The sequence below is a fragment of the Melospiza georgiana genome, chromosome 33 (assembly GCF_028018845.1).
Source record: "Melospiza georgiana isolate bMelGeo1 chromosome 33, bMelGeo1.pri, whole genome shotgun sequence".
In the NCBI taxonomy this organism is placed as follows: domain Eukaryota; kingdom Metazoa; phylum Chordata; class Aves; order Passeriformes; family Passerellidae; genus Melospiza; species Melospiza georgiana.
Genome location: NC_080462.1, coordinates 2,153,463 through 2,173,734, shown reverse-complemented (window position 1 = coordinate 2,173,734; position 20,272 = coordinate 2,153,463). Strand labels below are relative to the sequence as shown.

The window sequence follows — 20,272 nt, the reverse complement described above, 5'->3', positions numbered from 1 at the left end:
GGGATGGGTTTGATGGTGCAGAACTTAATTGTCCTTTAGTTGTTGGCCTGTGGAGCCACTCAACAAGAATTCCAAGGGGAAAGGAGGGTTCCCAGTGGAACCAGACCTTCCCTCCTCCTGAACAGCCAGGAACCTGCACCACCAGGACTGGGCCTGGAGCTTCCCTTGCCAACCCTTTCTCAGGAGCCACCTCTGAAGTGTAGAGAGCAGCTCCCAAACTGAAAATGTCCAGGAATTCTGATTTGGAGAGCTCAGATTTGAGGATCAGCAGCTCCACCCAGCCCAGAGTTACACCAGGAGTGGCCCAACGTGGACAGTTCTGACAACTGGGTTACAACGTGGAGAAGCTGTTTCTGATGAATTATGGACTCATTAAGGTTGGAGAAACTTCTGAGATCATTAATCATTAACTCTCCCGCGGCACTGCCAAGGCCACTCCTGACCCGTGCCCCCAGGCACCACATCCACTTGTTTTTGAACACGTCCAGGACGGTTCCAACGTCTGACGTCCCTTCCCACCAACACAATTCCCAAAATATCCAACCCAAACCTTCTCCTGAGGCCTCCTCCTCATGGGACACCACCCTGAAGCCCCTCAGCTCCAGCTGGGAGGTGAATTCCCCCGAGTGAGCTCTGCTGGAGTTGGATGGAGAGGCTGAGGTGTTTTTGAGCAGGTGACATCAACCAGGGAGGGGAAGGGTCGATCCAAAGTCCTTTGACGTCAGTGGAAACAACTTTGTTGACATCAACAACTCAGACTGGGGCCAATGTTCTGCTCCTGGGTGTGGGGTGGGGGAAGAGCCTGTGCCTGCCCCGGGGTGTCCCTGAGGAGGAGCAGGGTTGGGTAATTTGGGAATGGGACAGGACCACCCCATGGCTGGCACTTTTTCCCCATTTAGATGAACTCCTGCATTGGGTTTGAGATCCTGAAGGGTGTCCAGAGGAGGTGGTGGCCCTGGGACACTGGGAGATGGTGGCCTTGTGACAGGAGGAGATGGTGGCCCTGATACAGAGGATGGATGGATGGATGGATGGATGGATGGATGGATGGATGGATGGATGGATGGATGATGGGTGGATGGATGGATGGATGATGGATGGATGGATGGATGGATGGATGGATGGATGGATGGATGGATGGACGGATGGATGGATGGATGATGGATGGATGGATGGATGATGGATGGATGGATGGATGGATGATGGATGGATGGATGGATGGATGGATGACGGATGGATGGATGATGGATGGATGGATGGATGGATGATGGATGGATGATGGATGGATGGATGGATGGATGGATGGATGGATGGATGGATGGATGGATGGATGGATGATGGCTGGATGATGGATGGATGGTTGGATGGATGGATGGATGGATGGATGGATGGATGGATGGATGGATGGACTGATGTACAGATGGATGGATGTACAGATGGATGATGGATGGAGAATCCTCTGCCATTCCCGGGAAAGCCTCTAGATGTCCACAGAACCCAGCACTGCGGCACAGTCAGAGCTCCAGAGTTACAGGATTTCCATCCTCACCCCAACCAACAAGGAATCACAGAATTACAGAATTCCAGAATTCCTTCCAGGTTGGTTCTGGCTGGAACAGACCTTCAAGATCACTTTCCTCAAGGCAGGGACACCTTCCAGACACCAGATGGCTCCAAGCCAACTTTCTCTTCCCTGACCTTGACACTCCCAGCTCCGAGCAGTTTCTGCTGCTGAAAAGGAGGAAAATTTCCCAATTTTTTGCTGTCTGAGGGGCTCCAGGGGCTCTGCCCCTCTCTGATGTCACTGTCCCTGCCAGAGAAGGTGACACACACGGGACTTTGCACTCCCAAAATTTGAATTCCTCCCTGTTTATGGACGGCTGAGCTCTTCTGGAACCTTCTCTCCCCCTCCCTGCTCCAAAAAAACACCCACAGGGCAGAGAACAGGGGAGGAAATCCCACCTGGATGGAGAATTTCCACACCCCAGTCTGCAGTGGGAGCTGGAAAAATGGGATTTGACAGGAAAAAATCCTCCTGTGCAAGCCCTGAGGGAAGGGGAAAAGGGATCCTGATCTCTGACCCTGCAGAATCTCAGATAGAGGGGTCAAAATCCTCTGCTAGGAACAAAACAGCAAAAAAATAAAAAAAAGGGAATTTTGGGGAAATTTTTTCTTTTTTTTTTACTTAGGGTTTGGGGCAACTGAGAGGCGTTTTAAAAATTTTGGTTTTATTTTTAGTGTTATGAGAAGGGTGAGACAATAGAGAGTTATAATTAGATATTAAAAAGAAACGTTATAGAAGCAGGCAAATGTTATAAATAATAAATAGAATAGAAATAAATGTTATAAAAATAGAAATGAATGTCATAAAATAATAGAAATAAATGTTACCAAAATAGATGTTATAATTTATGTTATTACAATTAGAAGTTAACTATTTTTAATTATAATATGTTATAAATGGGTTTTGTTTTATTAGTTGCTGTTACACTATGTTGTACATGCTTTAAAGCTAATAATTTAAAATTACTCTTAGTGGGGTTTATTATAATGTATTTTTAAAGTTCTATTTTTTTAAAGTATTATAGTGTATTTTTATAGCTCTATTTTTTAAAAGTATCTAAACTTCTTTTCAGTTCAATTCTTTCCTTAACAATGTTCATTTTATTTTATGGTATTTCTAAGTCAGTATTTCTCATTTTCAGGTTTCTGCATGTCAGTTTTCTGCAAGGCTTTGGGTTTCTTCTTGGGCTATAAATTTATTTCCCACTATATATATAAATATACAAATATATAAATATATAAATAATATAGAAATAAATAAATATATAAAAAGTGCATACATATATATAAAGTATATATATAAAGTGTGCATATATATATATACATATACATACTTTTTATATATATACTTTATATATACTTTATATATAATAAATATATTATAAGAAATAAAATATATTATAATATATAAATATACATTCTATAATACATTATATAATAGATAACATAATATATATAATATATAATATATAATATATAATATATAATATATAATATATAATATATAATATATAATATATAATATATAATATATAATATATAATATATATAATGAAAGTAATAAATTAAATAAATATAATATACAACATATAAATATAATTTTTATGTATTTATACATAAATATATAAATAATATAAATAATATATTTATATCATATTTGTCTATATTTATATATTATATTTATATTATATTTATATTTTTATGTAATGTATAAATATATAATATATTATAAAATATATATTTATTATTGTGGGACAAGCAGCTGCTTTCCAGGAGCCAACCCAGTTCCAGAGTCCTTTTTTTTTTCCCCAGCTGGGCTCCGTTCCCAGTGTTCCCCATGCACAAACAAGCAGAGGAAATGCTTTTTCCACCCCAGCTCCCAGCTGCACACTCTGTCCCCTGCTCCAACCACTCTGGATCCCTCCCTGCTCCTCTCTCCCCCCCTTTCCCAGTCTGGAATATGCTGGAAGGGACCATATAAGGTGAGAAAAATGGAATAAACATCCCAGAGAGGCTGCAGGGCCGCAAGAATCCTCCTCTCTCCAACCGATCCAGACGGAATTCTGCTTTTTTTTATAGCAAGGACAAAGGCCAGGCTGCCCCAGGAGCTCCTGGCAACCAACCCTGATAACCTGGCGCAGAAAAAAGCACAGGATCTTATCAGCAGCAGAAAAAAAAAAGGCCCCACGGATCTTATCAGCACCAGAGGGCTGTGCTGGCAAAAACAAGTCTGAGCCGTGCCCAATTCCTTCCCCTGGCTGAGTCACCTCAGGGTTCATTTTCTGCCCCTGTGGCTTTGGAAGTGGGTTATTCCCAGGCTGAGTGACTCACAGTGGCCTGGAATTCTCTTTTCTCTATTTAAAAGCTCCAGGAAAAAATTATGGATTCAGCTATTCTGCCCATCCATCCACCTGGGGAACCTCTGAGCCTATGGGAGGGGTGTTAAAGAGTTAAATCAAATTTTAGTGGGAGCAGGAGGCTGTCCCTGCCCTGGTGATTCCTCCCCTGGTTTTCTTGGTTGTCCCTGCCCTGATTTTCTTGATTTCCCTCTCCTGATTTTCTTGGGTTTGATATTGAGAAAATTGGTTTTTTACCGAGTGAAAATCCTGACACCCCAACCCAAATCCTTCCAGAATTCCTGGAGCAATCCTGACCCTTGAGGGAATTCCAGATTGCCATGGGATGGAGGGATAAGTGAGTCACAATGGCCTGGAATTCTCTTTTCTCTATTTAAAAGCTCCAGGAAAAATTATGGATTCTGTCATTCTGCCCATCCATCCACCTGGGGAACCTCTGAGCCCATGGGATGGGGATAAATGCCTTAAATAACATTTTAGTGCCTTAAATTTAGTGGTGGCAGGAGATAGTCCATGCCCAGAACTGCTGGGGATTCCTCTCCTGATTTTCTTGGTTTTGAAGGAGATTTGATATTGGGAAAATTGGCTTTTTACAAGTAACAGCTTGGAGGGAAGTGAATGCTTCAAATAAAATTTTAGTGGGAGCAGGAGGTTGTCCCTGCCCTGGTGATTCCTCTCCCGGTTTTCTTGGTTTTGATATTGGAAAATTGGCTTTTCCCAAGTGAAAATCCCAACCCTCCTCCAAATCCGTGCAGAATTCCTGGAGCAATCCTGGCCCTCGAGGGAATTGCCCGGCATGGAGGGCAGGGGGGGAAAGGGCAGCACTGACTGACGGGGCTGGAGGAGCTCGGGGAGGATTTTTGGGATGTGGAACGTGCTCGGGATCATTTCACTGACGAGTTCCCTGGCCCTTTGGCTCTGCTGGAATGTGTCTGAGGGGATGGGAACTGGAGAGGGAGAGCATAAACAGGGGCAGAGATCTGAGGGCTCAAATATCCCCTGGCAGGGAAGGCTGGAAAAAGCTCCCCACCTTTCACCAAATTATTATTATAATTATAATTATGAATCTCTAAATATTTATATTTTAATTATAAAACTCTATATATTTATATTATAAAAATAAATTATTGTTACATAATATAGAAATATATTATAGAAATAGATAAAGTATAAATATAGACATATATAATATAATATAATATAATATAATATAATATAATATAATATAATATAATATAATATAATATAATATAATATAATAATATTGTATATAATTAATACATATTAATATACTAAATGTATTCGATCAATGTATTAATATATTATATTAATATATCAATATATTAATACATTGTATCACTATATTAATATATTTAAAATATATGAATAGTATTATATAAATAGATAAATAGATAAACAGATAGTATAAATATATTATATATTTACATTCCAAATATAAATGAATACAGATAAATGTAAATATATAATATATTAACATATACTATAGAAAGAAATATATACACATATAATAGAAATACATTCTTTATATTTATATATTTATATAAATTATAATTATAATTTAATTATAATTATAAATCCCTAATTCCCCATGAACCCATCATTTTTTTCCTAGTGGGAGACAACATGGACCAGAGTGAAAAAGCTGAATTCCCTCCACTGTGCACCAAGCAAGGAATAATTAATTCCCTCTCAAGGTGGAATTGTGTCCTGTGGCTTGGCAGGAGGGCAGTTTATGCCCCGGGCTTTATCCGGAGCTTTATCGGTTTATACGATCAGGTGTGAATTAACTCCGGGGGGAAGAAGGGCAGGAAAAGCGCCAGGAACAGCGGGACAAACAACCCTGAAGGACAACTCCCAACAAAACCCAACAAAACCTCCCTGGAAATGGCTGCCACTCCTATTTCCACCGCTGGCTCGCCCCATGGACATTGTTCTCCTTCCTGAGCTGGCAAAGGACCAAAACTGGGCAAAAAAATAAAGGGGAAAAGAGGAAATTGTTGTCGTGGAGCAATGCTCAATGTGAAATTCTGATTTATTGCTCAAATCCCTGCTGGAAAACAGGGACAGGGCTCCATGGACATTGTTATTCCTCTGCATTTTCCTGAGGTGGGAAAGCACCAAAACTGGGGGGAAAAAAAAGAGGAAAAATAGCAAATTCTTGTCGTGGAGTAATGCTGGTGTAGGGAGGGAAATCTGATAGTTTCTCAGAAACCAAAGTTTCCTTTGGAGGGGTTGGGAAGGACAAGAAATTCTGTTTTACTGCTCAAATCCCTGCTGGAAAACAGGGCCAGGGCTCCATGGACATTGTTCTCCTCCTCCCTCTGCATTTTCCTGAGGTGGGAAAGCACAAAAAACTGGGGGAAATAAAAGGGAAAAAGATCAAAATTCCTGTCCTAGAATGAGCAATGTTCATGGGAGAGAATTGTGATGGTTTCTCAGAAACCAAAGTCTCCTTTGGAGGGGTTGGGAAGGAGGAGAAATTCTGTTTTATTGCTCAAAACAGGGCCAGGGCTCCATGGACATTGCTCTCCTCTTTCCTCCGCGTTTTCCTGAGGTGGGAAAACACCAAAAACTGGGGGGAAAAAAAGAGGAAAAAGAGAAAAATCTTGTCCTGGAGTGAACAGTGCTGATGTGGGGAGAGAAATCTGATATTTTCTGGGAAATGAGTCTCATTTGGAGGGGTTGGAAAGGAGGAGAAATTCTGTTTTACTGCTCAAAACAGGGCCAGGGCTCCATGCACGTTGTTCTCCTCCTTCCTTTGAGTTTTCCTGAGGTGGGAAAGCACCAAAAACTGGGGGAAAATAAAAGCGAAAAAAGCAAATTCTTGTCCTGGAGTGAGCGATGCTGATGTGGGGAGGGAAATCTGATAGTTTCTCAGAAATTAGTCTCTTTTGGAGGGGTTAGAAAGAAGGAGAAATTCCGTTTTAGTGCTCAAATTCCTGCTGGAAAACAGGGTTATGGAATTGGTTTGAGTGTTTGCTGCAGCTTGGGTTGATGTTTGTGAAGGATATTTTGGGGGAAAAGTGTCCCCAAGCGGAGTGGGAAGTAAAAAACACTCCCAGAAATACACCAGGAACAGGGAGGGAAGCCCAGATTCAAATTCCCCAAATTTGGGAACCCCAAATTTGATGCTGAACCCCTAAACTCAGCCTTATTTACCCCAAATAACAGAGGGGACTGTGTGCAGGGGGGGGTGGTGAAAATACCACTGAGGTGGTGGGAACAGTCCCCAAAATACACCAGAAGGAGGAAAAAATACACCAGAAGGAGGGAGGGAACCCCCAAATTCAGGTTTTTATGCTGAACCCCCAAATTCACCCTTATTTACCCCAAATAATGAGGGGGGAATGTGTGCAGGGGGGGTGTGAAAACACCCCCCCAGGTGGTGAGGGAACCCCTCAGAAGTAGCTGAAGGATTCCAGGGGATGGAAGCAGCAGAAAAGGGAAAATCCTGCCCAAATGAGTCACCCCAGTTTCATCCGTACCCCAAATCTGCCCTAATTAACCCAAATTAATAGGGGAGAGTTCACTGGGGGGGCTGAGGGAGGGCAATGGAGGCGCCCCCAGATTTCATTTCTCACACCCTGGGTTGGGGGTAGGATTCTGAGGAAGGAGGTGAAGGCTCCCCACCCCTCAGGGCCCGTCAGGGCCGCTCCCAGTGCTCCCAGTACAACGCGGCCTGTCCCAAACTGGGAACAACACCCCTGTGCCCCCCCCACCCTGGGAACATTACATCGTGTTCCGCGCTCGCCATTGGCCAGAGCCGCCGCCCATCCTCGCTCCCCATTGGTCCCCCGAGCTGTCACTCCACCCCCGTCCGTCCCGCCCCCGCTGAACACGCGCTGCTTTCCTTCACACGCTGTCCACGCTCCCCGGGCGCTGCTCTGATTGGTCAGTGCTGCCGTAAACAAGGCAGCGGCAGCCAATCAGCGCGCTGATCACGCGAGCAGCACGCCCGGCCACGCGCCCTCAGCGTGGCGGCCCCGGGAGCAACAGGCGCGGGCGGGGGTGGGCGGGGACCCCGAGCCTATAAAAGGCGGAGACAGCAGCGGCTCCCTCAGAGCGCTGAGGTCCCGGGGCAAGGAGCTCCTGTGGGAACTTCGCAGCGTCTCTCTCAACAAAGCCTTCGCTCCCTTTTTCCTTTTCCTTTTTTTTTTTTTTTTTTTTAAACCTCGGGCGGATTTTGTTGCCCTACAGGGATAAAACCCTGCAGCCTTTACTTGACCAAACCGTTCCTCCTCGTCCTACCCCAGCCATGGTGATGTTCAAGAAGGTGAAGAACTTCGCTGTGGCCTTCAGCGAGCCCGACAAGGTTTACTTCAGCGGGGACAAGGTGGCCGGGCGAGTGCTGGTGGAGGTGGCCGAGGTGACCCGTGTCACCGCCGTCAAGGTGCTGGCGTGTGGCGTGGCCAGGGTGACCTGGGCCAAGGGCCCGGCCCAGTGCCGGCAGGAGATGGAGTACCTGCGCTTCGAGGACGTGCTGGCCCTTGAGGAGCAGCCCACAGGTGAGGCCATGGGGCTGGAAAAGTGGTGAGGGTGGCTTTGAATATTGGTTTATAAACCCAACCCAGTTTAGGGATTGGTCACAGAAGGGGTGTGGTGAGGCTGGATGGGGTAGGGAGTTTGGGAAGGGCACCCTCAGAACCCTTGATCACCAGCACAGCCTTAGTGGTGTGCCTGGAGTTTGGGAAAAATAACTAAATCTAGAAAAACGTAGTAACTTGGCCAAGCCAAGTCGAAGTTTGGGAGCTGAAGGACAAAATCAGAGCCTGGGGGGCTGCTGTGGTGTGTTCTGACTCCACAGGGGTTGGGAACACCGGTGGCACGGCCAGGGCCGGGCACAGGATCACACCCTGGGGCTGGAGCTGGGAGATAAAGGGGAAACTGGAGCTGGGGTGGAGCCTGCGGGACGCTCAGCTCTGCCCCGGGGTGTTGGTGAGGTGCGGGCAGAGAACACGGGGTTCCCGGGGTGTGCACGGATGTTGGCCAACACCCTCGGAGCTCGGGATCACCCTGATGATTTCCCTGCCCTTTCCCTCCTCCAGATGACGACGGCTCAGTCATCCTGAGACCTGGCAACAAGTACGAGTACAAATTCGGCTTCGAGCTGCCCCAGGGGTGAGTACGAGGCAGCAGCTGCCGCTGGGGTTGAATCAGACTGGAATTAAACTGGAATCAAACTGGAAAAGCCGTGTTTTGGCTCTGGAGTGACCCCCTGTTTGTCTCCAGGCCGCTGGGCACCACGTTCAAGGGCAAGTACGGCTCTGTGGATTACTGGGTGCAGGCGTCTCTGGAGCGCCCGTCCTGCCCCGCTCAGCTGATCAAGAAACGCTTCGAGGTGATGGATCCTGTGGACGTGAACACCCCAGAACTGCTGGTGAGCCCCTTGTCTCTCTCAGAGCTGGCGAGAAAAGCCCTTGGGGAGGGTCAGCCCAAGCCCGTGGTGGCTTTAATCAGATCTGAGCGGGATTAAGGGTGGGATTAAGGAGGTGTGGATAATTCCAGAAACTGACACCGGGTGGGGCGTGTTGGGCGCTCCAGGGGAATTCGAGGCTCGGCTGCAAAAAGGGGAAGGAAGAAAAGGAGGAAGGAAGGGTTGGAAGAACAAGATGGGGCCAGTGTTTGACTGTTCCCTCTCTCCCCACAGTCTCCAGTTGCAGCCAAAAAGGAGAAGAAAGTGTCGTGCATGTTCATCCCCGATGGCCGCGTGTCTGTCAGCGCCCAGATCGACAGGAAGGGCTTCTGTGAAGGTGAGGATTGCTGGGAACAGGGAGCTGCAGTGGGGGGAACCTCAGGGAAACCCCAAACACCTTTAACAATTGGTCATTCCCCTGGCAGGCGACGAGATCTGCATCAACGCCGACTTTGAGAACACCTGCTCGCGCATCGTGGTGCCCAAGGCCGCCATCGTGGCCAAGCACACCTACCTGGCCAACGGGCAGACCAAGGTGTTCTCCCAGAAGCTCTCCTGCGTCCGTGGCAACCACATCATCTCGGGCACCTCCGAGTCGTGGCGGGGCAAAACCATCCGCGTGAGGAAGCTGAAGCCTTCCATCCTGGGCTGCAACATCCTCAGGGTGGAATACTTCCTGCAGGTGAGTTGTCATTTTCTTCATTTCGGGTTTTTTTTTGTCGTTCTGGGGTTTGTGCTACAGGTGTCTGAGTTTGGGGGTTTTTTTGTTTCAGATTTACGTCAGCGTCCCGGGCTCCAAGAAGATCATCCTGGAGCTGCCCCTGGTGATCGGGAGCCGCTCCGGCATCGGCAGCCGCAGCTCCAGCATGGCCAGTCAGACCAGTTCCGAGATGAGCTGGGTGGACCTGAACCTGCCCGACGCTCCCGAGGGTGAGCGGGGTGGGATGTGCCCAGGCTGGGGTGCATGGAACCCCTCTGTGATGTCCCAGCCGAGCTCATCAGCCTTTCCCTGCCTCCCCGCAGCTCCCCCGTGCTACCTGGACATCGTGCCCGAGGATCACCGCCTGGAGAGCCCCACCACGCCCCTGCTGGACGATCCCGACGGCTTCGACAGCCCCATCTTCATGTACGCGCCCGAGTTCAAGTTCATGCCGCCCCCCACCTACACGGAGGTGAGCGCGGCAGCGGCGCCGGGGCAGCCGGGGCCGGGTGGGGCCGATGGGCTCCTCACCTGTGCAGGCTCCTCACCCTCCCGCTGCTCGCAGGTGGATCCCTGCGTGTCCAACAACAACAACAACACCAACAACAACATCGTCCAGTGAGCTCCGCACCCACACCCGGGCTCTGACTGCACAGCACGTCTGGAAAAGGGAAAAAATGTCACATTCCTGAGGAGCTGCTGCAAATTCCTGCAGTTCCCGAGGAGTTCCTGCAGCCCCGGGAGTTGCTGCGCTCCCAGGAATCGTTCCCGAGGAATTCCTGCGTTCCCCACCTCAAATCTGGAGGGACAGAAAACCCCTCAAGGAACTGTGGGGAGACAAAGCAGATCCAGCTGGGAGATCTCGGCTGGCGCGGTGCTGGTCCTGTCGTGATGGGGACAGGCAGGGAGTTGTGGTTTTTAATTAATTCCAGCCTCATTTCGTGACTCTGGGCGCTCCCGCCGAGGGGAGGAGGGGGCGCTGTGACATCGTGCATCCGTCCTGTCGCGACACAGAGTCGGTGTCACGACCTTTTGTACTCTGGTTTTTGTACATAGTGTATCGGGGAGGGGTGGGAAGCACAAAAATGCAAATTTTGTACTTTTTTTTTCGCAGCCCCTGGGGGGCAAAGTTTGTAATAAAGTTGTAATAAATAAATGAAGTTATTCTGTTGTCTGCTGTGTGTCTCGGGGGGTGGGAGGATGGCAGGAACCCCCTTGGAATTGGGATACAAATAAATTATTTTCTCAATTTTTGGGGTTTTTTTTGGGGGGGTTTTCTGGGAGCAGCCCTGGGGGAGTTCCCTGGTTTTTCCAGGAGAGAAAAAAAGCAAAAAAGCTGAGCAGAAAAATGGTGTAAAGAAGGGAAACTGAAGCACGGAGAGATGGAAACAGGCAGAGTGGGGAAACTGAGGCAGGGGAGTATTCCTGCTTTTTTTTTTTTTCTGGGGTTTTCCTGGTTTTTCCAGGGGGAAAAAAAAGCAAAAAAGCTGAGGAGAAAAAAGGAACAAAAGGAGGGAAACTGAGGCACAGAGAGATTGAAACAAGCTGGGGGTGCAGAGTGGGGAAACTGAGGCAGGAACTGCTTTTCCTTTTTTTTTTATTTTTTTCTGAGAGCAGCTCTGGGGTGGTTTCCTGTTCTTTTCAGGAGGAAAAAAAAAAGCAAAAAAGCTGAGCAAAAAAAATAATGCAAAGAAGGGAAACTGAGGCAAAGAGAGATTAAAATTGGGCTGAGTGGGGAAACTGAGGCAGGAGCTGCTTTTCCTGCTTTTTTTTCTGCAGGGGGTTCTGGGGTTTTACTGATTTTTCCAGGGGGAAAAAAGCAAAAAAAAGCTGAGCAAAAAAAAATAATAATAAAAGGAGGGAAACTGAGGCACAGGCACAGAGAGATGGAAATAGAGTGGGGAAACTGAGGCATGAATTGCTTTTCTTTTTTTCTGGAGGGTTTCTGGGAGGTTTTCCTGATTTTGCCATGGGGAAATAAAGCAAAAAAGCTGAGCAAAAAAAATAACACAAGGAAGGGAAACTGAGGCACAGATGTAATAACAGAGTGGGGAAACTGAGGCACAAACTGCTTTTCCTGCCTTTTTTTCTGGGGTTTTCCTTGTTTTTCCAGGGGAAAAAAAAAAGGCAAAAAATCTGAGCAGAAAAAAACCAGCCCAAAGAAGGGAAACTGAGGCACGGAGAGATGGAAACAGAGTGGGGAAACTGAGGCACAAACTGCTTTTCCTGCCCTTTTTTCTGGGGTTTTCCTGGTTTTTCCAGGGGGAAAAAAAAAAGGCAAAAAAATCTGAGCAGAAAAAAACCAGCCCAAAGAAGGGAAACTGAGGCACGGAGGGGGTCGGGAAACGGAGCGGGGGAAACTGAGGCAGGCAGGGCAGCATTCCCGATTTTCCAGCCTTTTTTTGGCCCTGCTGCTGGAGCAGCACCCCGGGCTCAGTTTTTGGGATGTGGGTGAAAGGTCCCGCTGTCCCAAAAAACAAGGCCACGACCTTGGCTCGGCTCCCCACCCTCTCTCCCACTTGGAGCCCCCCCAAAATCGCTGGGCTGGCCCCTCCTCCTCCCCCCGTTTTTTAATTTTTTTTTTTTTTTTAATGGAATTTGAGCCATTTTGGACAACGGCCAAGGAGGGAAAAGGTCACCCTGCCCTGGGCCAGATGGGCTGGGCTGAGGGAAAAGGGAGGCACAGACAGCACCAAAAAATAGAGAAACAGCACCCAAAAAAACCCCAAAAAATTAGGGAGAAACTCCCACAGCCCCCCAAAAAATTAGGGAGACACCCCACTCCCATACTGGCCACCCCACCCCCTGAATTTGTTGATTTTCCCCCCTAAAAGATTGGATTTTTTCCCTCCAGGAATTGTTGATTTTCCCCTTAAAAATTGTTCATTTTCCTCCCCTAAAACTGTTCGTTTTTCCCTTAAAATTGTTGATTTTCCCCACCTAAAACTCTTGATTTTTCCCCCTGGAATTGATGATTTTCCCCTCTAAAATTGTTGGTTTTCCCCCTTAAAATTGTTGATTTTTCCCCCTGAAATTGTTGATTCCCCCCCCCTGAAATTTTTCAATTTCCCCCCCATAAAATTGTTCATTTCCCCCTAAAATTGTTGATTTTCCCCCCCCAAATTTGTGGATTTCCCCCCTCATAAAATTGTTCATTTCCCCCCCTAAAACTGTTGATTTTTCCCCACCTAAAATTGTCGATTTCCCCCCCCCCAAATCTGTCCATTTCCCCCCCCATAAAATTGTTGATTTTCCTTCCTAAAATTGTTGATTTTTCCCCCTAAAACTGTTGATATTTCCCCCTAAAATTGTTGATTTTACCCTTAAAATTGTTGTTTTTTCCCCCCCCGAAAATGCTCCACCCCAGGGGCTGAACTCTGCCCCCCCCCTCCCCATTTTACAGCCCTAATTAAACCAATTAAGGCCATAAACCTCCCTCATTATTCCTGGGGGTGCCAGGGCAGCTCTGGGGGTTCAGCCTGAAATTCTGGGGTTTTTTTGGGTTTTTTTTGGGGTTTTTGGGAATTTCCAAACTGGGTTAAACTGGGAGCAGGGACCCTCAGAAAATGGGGAAACTGAGGCACGGAGATGGGGGATGACAAAACCCAAAGGATTTGGGGTGCTTTCCTCAACCCCCAAATCCTTCTCCAGGCTTAGGGGGACAAATCCCACCCCCCAAAATTCAAGATTTTTCCTTGGAAAAAAGGAAAAAAAAAAAAAAGGAGAATAAAAATGGTTTGGAAGTTGAGAACGGCTGGAATGTTGGTGGCCACAAACAGGAACTGGAGCATGTGACGGTGGTGTGAGCAGCCCTGAGGCACAAACAAACCCCAGGGTGAGACAAAACCGCCCCTTCCTGCGAAAAAACCCACACTGAACTTCCCCAAAACTCCTCACCCTCACCCCAAAATATTCATCCCCATTCAAAATATCCCCCCTCAAAAAAAATCTCTGTCCCCCCACCAATAATGTCTCTTCCTCCCCAAAAAAATCCACATTTTCTCACTCCAAAAAGTCATCCCTGAAAAAAAAAATATTGCTTTTTCCTCCCCCAAAATCCACCTTATCACCTAAAACCCTAAAATATTATTTAAAAATACACCTTGCCCCTCCAAAATGTCCACAATAAACCAAAGTTTCCTCCCTCAAAAACGCACATTCCACCCAAAACATATTTTTCCTTCCCCAAAAATACATTTTTTCCCCAAAAAAAAGACATCTTGACCTACAAGAAGTTACATTTTCCTCCCCAAAATTACACTTTAACTCCCCAAAAATCCACCTCGCCACCCCAAAAAATAGTTTTCCCATTAAAAAAACTTTTTGTGGTTTTTTTCAAACAAGATTTTGTTTTTCAAAAGCCATTTTTTCCACCCGAAAAAAAACCACCTTCCCCTCCCCACAAAACTTTTCTTTCTAAAATATCTTTTCCTTCTTTATACAAACACATTTTCCACCTCAAAAAAAAAAAATCACATTTCAGGCCCCCCCAAAAGTCTTTTCCCCATTTTAATTCCTCTTAGCCTCTGGTAACCCCCTTATCCAACCCCCCCCCGTGCTATAAAACACCAAAAGCTGAGCCAGAAATACCAAAAATATTTTTAAATTCACCCAAAAAAGCCCCAAAATTTGAGGGGGTCCCGCCCCCCCCACCCCGGGCCTGGAGCGCCGGCGCCACCTGGTGGTGACAAAGGGAATGACAGGACAAGGGGGACCCCAATGTCCCCAAGGGGAAAATGGGGACCCCAATGTCACCACAATGTCCCAAAGGAGGGGACAGGGACCCCAATGTCCCCCCAATGTCCCCAAGGGGGGAATGTGGACCTCAATGTCCCCCCCCAATGTCACCAAGGGGGAAATAGGGACCCAAATGCACCCCAATGTCCCCAAGGGGACCCCAATGTCACCCCCAGTGTCCCCAATGTGACCACAATGTCCCCAGGGGGACCCCAATGTCACCACAACGTCCCCAGGGGGACCCCAATGTCACCCCAATGTCCCCAAGGGGATAACAGGGACCCCAATGTCACCACAATGTCCCCAGGGGGACCCCAATGTCACCCCAATGTCCCCCCAATGCCCCCAAGGGGGGAACAGGGACCCCAATGTCACCCTAATGTCCCCAAAGAGGGGACAGGGACCCCAATGTCACCACAATGTCCCCAAGGGATAACAGGGACCCCAGTGTCACCACAATGTCCTTAGGGGAACCTCAATGTCCCCAAGGGGACCCCAATGTCACCACAACGTCCCCAAGGGGAAAATGGGGACCCCAATGTCACCTCAGTGTCCCCAATGTCACCACAATGTGCCCAAGGGGATAACAGGGACCCCAATGTCACCCCAATGTCCCCAAGGGATATCAGGATGTCCCCTGGGGAGGTGAGGGTACCCCTGCTATGCCAGGGCTGTGGGACAGTGCCCATTTTTGGGGTCAGTGCCCATTTTGGGGTGCCCATTTTGGGCTCAATGCCCCTTTTGGGGTCAGTACCCCTTTTGGGGTGCCCATTTTTGGGGTCAGTACCCATTTTTGGGGTTCAATGCCCCTTCTGGGGTCAGTACACGGCCTCGTCGCCGTTGTCGTCGCTGTCGGGCCCGAAGCTCTCGCCGTTGTCGAAGTAGGACAGCACGTAGTCGGTCTCCTGAGGGGACAAAGGGGGCACGGGTGGCACCTGGGGACGCCCTGAGCACCCACCAACCCGCCCAGGTGCCCCCTCTGTCACCTCCTCGTGCTCCTCCTCGTCGTACTCCTCCTCCTCCTCCTCCTTTCCCTCTTCTTCCTCCTCCTTCTCCTCCTCCTCCTCGGATGTCACCTCCTCCTCCTTCTTCTCCAGGCTCTGAGGGGACAAAAAAAACCCCAAATGCACCCACTGGGGCCACCCCCTGTGGAATTCACATTTTCTGGAAAAATCCCTTCGACTTTCCCTGAAAAAATCCCAGGATTTCTCTCCCGGCAAGCTGAGAAACCTCAGAAAAAGGAAAACAATTCTGATCTCATTTGCTTCTCCTGTGTTTTGCTCATGTGGAAGAAGTTTGGACTGTTTGATTCTGCTGTGAGTTGTTTTTACTAATTGGCCAATCAGTGCCAAAATGTGTCAAGACTCTAGAAAGAGTCACAAGTTTTTTATTAATATTTTTTCATTATTATATTTTATCTTTTTTTCATTATTATCTTCTTATCTTTTCATTATTCTATTTTCTTACTTACTTTTCAGTAAGTATCTTTTCTGTATTCTTTAGTATAGTATAGCATTTTAAAATACAAGATAGTATTATAAATAATATTATATATTGTTATATATAGGATTAATATATAATATATAATACATAATATATAATACATAATATATAATATATAATATATAATAATTAATAACAGATATATTAATAACTATATTGCATTAATATTATATAGTATATTAGTATGTACTATAATATATAATATTACAGTATATATTATATATACTATAGTATGCATAATACTATATATTAAATAGATATTTATTAATACTATATATTAAATAACACTGTATATAAAACATATAAATTATAAAAAGTAATAAATTAGCCTTCTGAGAACACACTATAGCATAGTATAGCATTTTAAAATAAAATATAGTATTATAAAGTAATAAACAGTATTTTAAAATATAGTATAGTATTATAAAGAAATAAATGGTATTTTTAAATATAATGTAGTACTGAAAAGTAATAAATAGCATTTTAAAATAGAATACAGTATAATAAATAAAAAACTAGCATTTTTCAATATAATACAGTACAATAAAGTAATAAATAGTATAATAAAGTAATAAGTAACATTTTAAATAGAATATAGTATTATAAAGGAATAAATAGCATTTTTAAATATAATGTAGTATTATAAATTATTAAATTAGCCTTCTGAGAACATAGTATAGTATAGTATAGTGTACTATAGTATTTTTAAATACAATATAGCATTATAAAGTAATGTAAATTTATTAATGTAAATTGTAAATTTATATAGTATTACATAGCATCATAGAGTATTATAAATTGCATTATAAAGCATTATAAATTTATTATGAAATAAATCAGCCCTCTGAGAGCCCGGAGTCAGATCCCTCATCCCTGCCAACCCAACCACCGCCAGCTTCCCCTCCGTACCTCCAGCTTCTTAATGGCCTCCTCCTTGTCCAGTGCCACCTGCTGCTTGGGGACAGGCCCGGGGGTCCCTGGGGGGGCACAGGACACTGTCACCCCCCTGGGGACAATGGGGACACATAGGGGGGGACAGGGCGGGGTCACTCACGGGCTTTGCGCAGCCGCCGCACGCGGATCTTCAGCTCCCGCGGGAGCCGCCGCCAGTCTGGGGGGACAAAATTGGGCAAAGGGGGGGAAAAACTGGGGTTGGGGGGACCCCAAAAAAACCCCACGTGCCCCCCAGGACCCCTCTGTGTCCCCTCCTGTGTCACCCACCTGGGTTCCAGTCGATGGCGTTGTCCACGGGGCTGGAGAGCTGGTACTTGTCCGAGTAGCGCTCGATGTCTGCGGGGGCACGCGGGGATTTGGGGGCATTTTAGGGGATTTGGGGACACTCTGTGGGTGTTTGGGGACACTCTGTGGGGATTTGGGGACATTTTGGGGGATTTGGGGACACTCTGTGGGGATTTGGGGACATTTTGGGGGATTTGGGGACACTCTGTGGGGGTTTGGGGACATTTTGGGGGATTTAGGGACACTCTGTGGGGGTTTGGGGACATTTTGGGGGATTTGGGGACACTCTGTGGGGATTTGGGGACATTTTGGGGGATTTGGGGACACTCTGGGGGGATTTGGGGACATTTTGGGGGATTTGGGGAGATTTTGGGGGATTTGGGGACATTTTGGGGGATTTGGGGACACTCTGTGGGGATTTGGGGACATTTTGGGGGATTTGGGGACACTCTGTGGGGGTTTGGGGACATTTTGGGGGATTTGGGGATACTCTGGGGATTTGGGGACACTCTGTGGGGATTTGGGGACATTTTGGGGGATTTGGGGACACTCTGGGGGATTTGGGGACACTCTGTGGGGGTTTGGGGACATTTTGGGGGATTTGGGGACACTCTGGGGGGATTTGGGGACATTCCAGGGGGATCTGGGGACAGCCACCCCCGATGGATGATGGCATGAGGTGGTGCAGCTGGGGGGAATGAAATGGGAATAAAATGAGGGAGGGGATAAAATGAGGGGGATAAAAAATGGGAATAAATAATGGGGGGATACAATGGGGGAATAAAATTGGGGGGATAAAATGGGGAAGAGAATGAGGGGAATAAGACGGGGGAAATAAAATGGGGGTAATAGAATGAGGGACATAAATAATGGGAATTAAATGGGAGGGAAGAAAATGGGGGGAGATAAATAATGGGAATAAAATGGGGGGAATAAAATGGGGGAGATAAATAATGGGAATAAAATGGGGGGGATAAAAAATGGGGGGATAAAATGGGGAAGAGAATGGGGGGAATAAAATGGGGGGAATAAAAAATGGAAGGAATACAATGGGGGGGATAAAACGGGGCAATAAAATGAAGGGGATAAAATGAGGGGGATAAATAATGGGGAGAATAAAATGGCGGAGATAAATAATGGGAATAAAATGAGGGGATAAAACGGGGGGGGATAAAACAGGGAATAAAATGGGGAGGAAGAAAACAGGAGGGATAAAATGAGGGGGATAAATAATGGGAGGAATACAACGAGGGGATAAAAGGGAGGGGATAAATAACGGGATTAAAATGAGGGGGAATAAAATGGGGGGATAAATAACGGGGCAACGAAATGGGATAAATGGGGGGGAATATAACGGGGGGATAAAACGATGGGGCTGGGTACTGCAAGAGAGTTCTGGAGCACACCGGGACGAGCCCCGTCCCTGCCCCAGGGCACACCGGAGGCTGAGCCCGGTGCCGGTGGTGCCGGTACCTCTGCGGGGCGCCCCCGGTTTGACAAAGTACGGGAGCCCCTTCATGGCCCGGCGCAGCTCCTGCTTCAGGGCCAGCATGTACTCGCCCTCCTCGCCGCCGGGCAGCGGCGCCGCGCGGCGCTCCAGAGCCTGCGGGACCGGGGGAAAAACGGATATTTTATCATTGCTTTTTGGCAAATATTGAAATTAATGTCACGCGAGTTATGATTTGCTTAATTAGCATGTTCTATGTTTTATATATATATATATATATGTGTGTGTGTGTGTATATATGCATATATATGTGTACATATATATATGTATGTATATGTATATGTATATGTATATGTATATGTATATGTATATGTATATGTATATGTATATGTATATGTATACATATATATGTATACATATATATACATATGTAATGTATATATATGAGTGTGTGTATATATATATAATATACTAAATTACACCAAATATTATCCAAATTTTTATTACTCCAATTATATTGCAATTTTTATAGCAATATAATAATATTATTATCATTATATCATTACATTGTTATTTATTAATAGTATATATTAGTGTTATATCATTATTTATTATATTACTATATTATTATATAATGCATTAGTAGTATTTATTACTATTATATTATTATTTCTTGTATTATAATATCATTATACTATTATAGAACTTATTATCATTATTATTAGTATTTATTATTGCTATATTGTTTAATATTTTTATTATTCTTTATCAGTATTACATTATTATTTATTGTACTATTATATCATTATACTCTTATATAATTGATCATCAGTATTTGCGAGTATTTATTATTACTAATAATATATATACTAATATATATTAGATTATATATATTAGTATATATTAGATATATATATTAGTGTATATATTATTTGTAATAATATATACTAATATAATTATTACAATATTAATATCAATGTTAATGTTAATGTTAATATAATAATAATAATAATAATAATAATAATAATAATAATAATAATAATAATAATAATAATAATAATAATAATAATAATTTTTTTCCAATTAAACTTTTCCAATTTTAAAACCAACTGATGGGCGTTTTCCCCCCGGGGCCCGCGTTACCGGAGGGCTCACCGGGAAGAGCGGCGCTGGCTGCAGGGTGGGCGGCGGCAGCGCGTCCCCCTTGCCGATGCCCACGGCCTCCACGTTAAACGTCATCTGCCCCCGGCCCCGGCCGCGGCCCCGGCCCGCCATGGCCCTGGGCAAAAAGC

The 20,272-nt window shown here is 45.5% G+C and overlaps 2 protein-coding genes across 3 annotated transcripts in view; one reads left to right on the top strand and one right to left on the bottom strand.

The window, feature by feature from the left end:
* The window catches only part of POLR3GL (RNA polymerase III subunit GL), a 36,281-nt gene extending 16,009 nt beyond the window's left edge, over positions 1 to 20,272 (bottom strand). The window contains exons 1-7 of the mRNA XM_058042903.1: positions 20,136 to 20,272; positions 19,007 to 19,136; positions 17,516 to 17,584; positions 17,349 to 17,405; positions 17,204 to 17,271; positions 15,778 to 15,891; positions 15,472 to 15,696 (exon numbers count right to left, since the gene is read on the bottom strand). Of these exons, the coding sequence (XP_057898886.1) occupies positions 15,610 to 15,696; positions 15,778 to 15,891; positions 17,204 to 17,271; positions 17,349 to 17,405; positions 17,516 to 17,584; positions 19,007 to 19,136; positions 20,136 to 20,255 (645 nt within the window). The 5' untranslated portion in view covers positions 20,256 to 20,272 and the 3' untranslated portion in view covers positions 15,472 to 15,609. The remainder of the gene's footprint in view (positions 1 to 15,471; positions 15,697 to 15,777; positions 15,892 to 17,203; positions 17,272 to 17,348; positions 17,406 to 17,515; positions 17,585 to 19,006; positions 19,137 to 20,135) is intronic.
* Positions 7,992 to 11,218, top strand: TXNIP (thioredoxin interacting protein). Of its 2 annotated transcripts, XM_058042813.1 has the most exons (8): positions 7,992 to 8,446; positions 8,987 to 9,059; positions 9,171 to 9,318; positions 9,589 to 9,691; positions 9,780 to 10,036; positions 10,128 to 10,284; positions 10,378 to 10,526; positions 10,620 to 11,218. In XM_058042813.1, the coding sequence occupies exons 1-8, from the start codon at positions 8,197 to 8,199 to the stop codon at positions 10,674 to 10,676; spliced, it is 1,194 nt and encodes a 397-aa protein (XP_057898796.1). In that variant the 5' UTR covers positions 7,992 to 8,196; the 3' UTR covers positions 10,677 to 11,218. The 2 variants fall into 2 exon arrangements, with proteins under 2 accessions (XP_057898796.1, XP_057898795.1); XM_058042812.1 differs by having other exon boundaries at positions 10,378 to 11,218.